At 61.2% G+C, this 2,412-nt stretch overlaps 1 protein-coding gene across 1 annotated transcript in view; it reads left to right on the forward strand.

Annotated features, from left to right (window-relative positions):
• The first annotated feature begins 1,094 nt into the window (after positions 1-1,094).
• The window catches only part of PHLDB1 (pleckstrin homology like domain family B member 1), a 16,390-nt gene continuing 15,072 nt past the window's right edge, over positions 1,095-2,412 (forward strand). The window contains exons 1-3 of the mRNA XM_031062398.1: positions 1,095-1,193; positions 1,607-1,730; positions 1,798-1,968. Coding sequence (XP_030918258.1) covers positions 1,134-1,193; positions 1,607-1,730; positions 1,798-1,968 — 355 coding nt within the window. The 5' untranslated portion in view covers positions 1,095-1,133. The remainder of the gene's footprint in view (positions 1,194-1,606; positions 1,731-1,797; positions 1,969-2,412) is intronic.

Here is a 2,412-nt window from a genome sequence, read left to right on the forward strand (position 1 = left end):
TGTCCCCATTCCACGCGGTGTGGCTGTAGTCCCCACGGAGCCCTTGCTGTGGGGCCAGTCCTGCTGTTGCAGGAGGCGCCCGGGTTTCATCCAGGTCCTGGATCCCATGCCTGGTGTTTTCCAGCGTTTCATTTTTTCCAGAGTGTGTAATAGCCGCTCGCTCGCCCCCGCAGCTGAGCCCGGTGCTGGACGAGCGGGGGGGTCCCTCCAGGGGCTGGCTGGACGGGCGGCGATGCTGGCGAGAGCCGAGCCCGGGGCTCCTCCTGGCGGCCCCGGCACTGGCGTCTCCTAACGGGGATGGAGCACTATCCCATCTACACTGCCCGGGAAGGGTTAAGCCCAGTCAGCTAGTCCAGGGCGGAAGGGAGGGACGTAGGGAGCAGCAGACGGTAAATTTAGATCCTCGGAGCATCCCGACATGGCGTGAGTGCCGGGTGACGGAAATTGTTCCTCCTCGAGTTGCCTCCCACTCACGCAGAGAATGTGTGGCAGCATGGCTGTTCCATGGGTGGTGGCCCTGCCTGCTGGCCACATGGGCAACGGTTTGAAACACTTGGCCTGAGCACTATGAGCTGCTGCTGGACTGTGGGAGCACAGGCATGTGCCTGGTGCCAGAGCTGGGCACTGGTGGCATGGACAGGGGTGCCCAGGTGTACCACACTCGGCAGGCAGGTGTTGCTGGGGACAGCCAGGACCTGTGCTTGTGTGAGCTTTTCCAATGACAGCCATTGGGGTCTGGCTGCCCACAGTTCTTGGCATTTAAAGCATGCATTTCCAACACCATGCCCCCAAAACTGAGTGCATGTGTAGTTTTCCTTCCTGGACTGTCTCTTGTCCTGACGCCTGGCACGTGCATGGGTCTTCTCGGGTGGATGGGGATGTGTGCCTAGATAGGATACATGCCTTGGCAGGCAGGGATGCTCACTGGCTTCAGGCAGCTGCTGACATGATGAAGACAGGAGCTCGGGATGGCAAATACTGGTTTGGAATGGGTAGGGTTTGTGCTCAGGCTGCTGTCCAGGATGTGCAGGAAAAATACATCAAGGCCATGCCCAGCGTGGTCACTCGTTCTGCCATTCTGTTTCTTCTGGCAGCCCGTGTCCGGTACCATCCGACGCCTCCAGGAAGGCACCATGGAGGCATCTGGCAGGACCCCCATCAGCCCAACCCACAGAGTCCAGGCTGTCATCCAGGTGAGCACACAGGACCTCTGCTCTGTGGGAACAGGGGAACCTGGCTGGGAGTCCCTCTGTAGCCAGCCGCACCACCGGGGCTGCCCTCCAGCCTCTCCCCAGTCTCAGCCAATCCTATTATGGGATCCTCAGCAAAGCCCATTGAGCTAAGCGGCTGGCAGCTGGGATCCTCTTAGATGCAGCCCAAGCCCCATGGATCTCCAGCTCCCCTCAGCTTGCCTCAGCTTCCCCGGATAGGTAGCACAGGCAGGAGAGCCCTCCTTTCCTGCATCTTGCTGCTGGACAGTCCTGCTGGCATGTGTCTGGCATTGATCCTAGCTATGTGACTGTTTCGGAGCAGCTCAGCCAGGTGGGCAGTGCAGAGGACTGGGCTGCAGCTGCAGGAGCTGTGAGCATCCCTCCTTCTCCTACAGAACAGTCCCCTGGACCTAATTGACACGGGCAAGGGGCTGAAAGTGCAGACAGAGAAGCCACATTTGGTGAGCCTGGGCAGCGGTCGGCTCAGCACTGCTGTCACACTCCTGCCCCTGGAGGAAGGTGAGTGCCGGGGGTCTCCAGGGGTACGCTGGTGACAAAGACACTGAGATATCCTCTCTGCTGGCAGGGAGGACCACCATTGGCACGGCTGGGACAGACATCGTCCTGCAGGGTGCCGGGCTGGCGCCCCAGCACTGCTACATCGAGAATGTGCGAGGGACACTCACCCTGCACCCCTGTGGCAACGCCTGTGCCGTTGACGGCGTGCCGCTGCAGCGGCCCACGCACCTCACCCAAGGTAGGAGCTGTGCTCACCGGAGCCTTTGCCTGTGGAGTTGTGCCGTTGAGTATTGGGGTGTTTGAGGAGCCATCCTGTAACTGCATATCCCAGCTAGCATCCTTCTGGCCTCTATGCTCTGCGGTGGGAACCTGCCGGGTTCTGGCAGCGTTTGGGAGCTGGCTTTGCTGCGTGTGTCAAGTGAGGTGGGAAGGGAGAGACCCGGGTGGGCTTTGAAGGACAGCAGAGATGCTGAGCCAACTTTGGGAAGGGATATGACAGAGGAAAACACCTCGGGTGTCCTCCCGGATGGTTGCCGGGACACGGCTGGTCTGCCTGCGTGGCTACCGAGCTCGGACCCGGCCGGCCCCCAGGGCCGCTCCCAGAGAGAGTGGACAAAGCCGCAGGCCCTTCCCACGCGATCCCCGCCCCTGCCCAGCTCCCGTGTCGCTTCCCGGGGAGGAC

This window comes from Geospiza fortis, unplaced genomic scaffold (genome assembly GCF_000277835.1).
Source record: "Geospiza fortis unplaced genomic scaffold, GeoFor_1.0 scaffold183, whole genome shotgun sequence".
Classification (NCBI taxonomy): Eukaryota; Metazoa; Chordata; class Aves; order Passeriformes; family Thraupidae; genus Geospiza; species Geospiza fortis.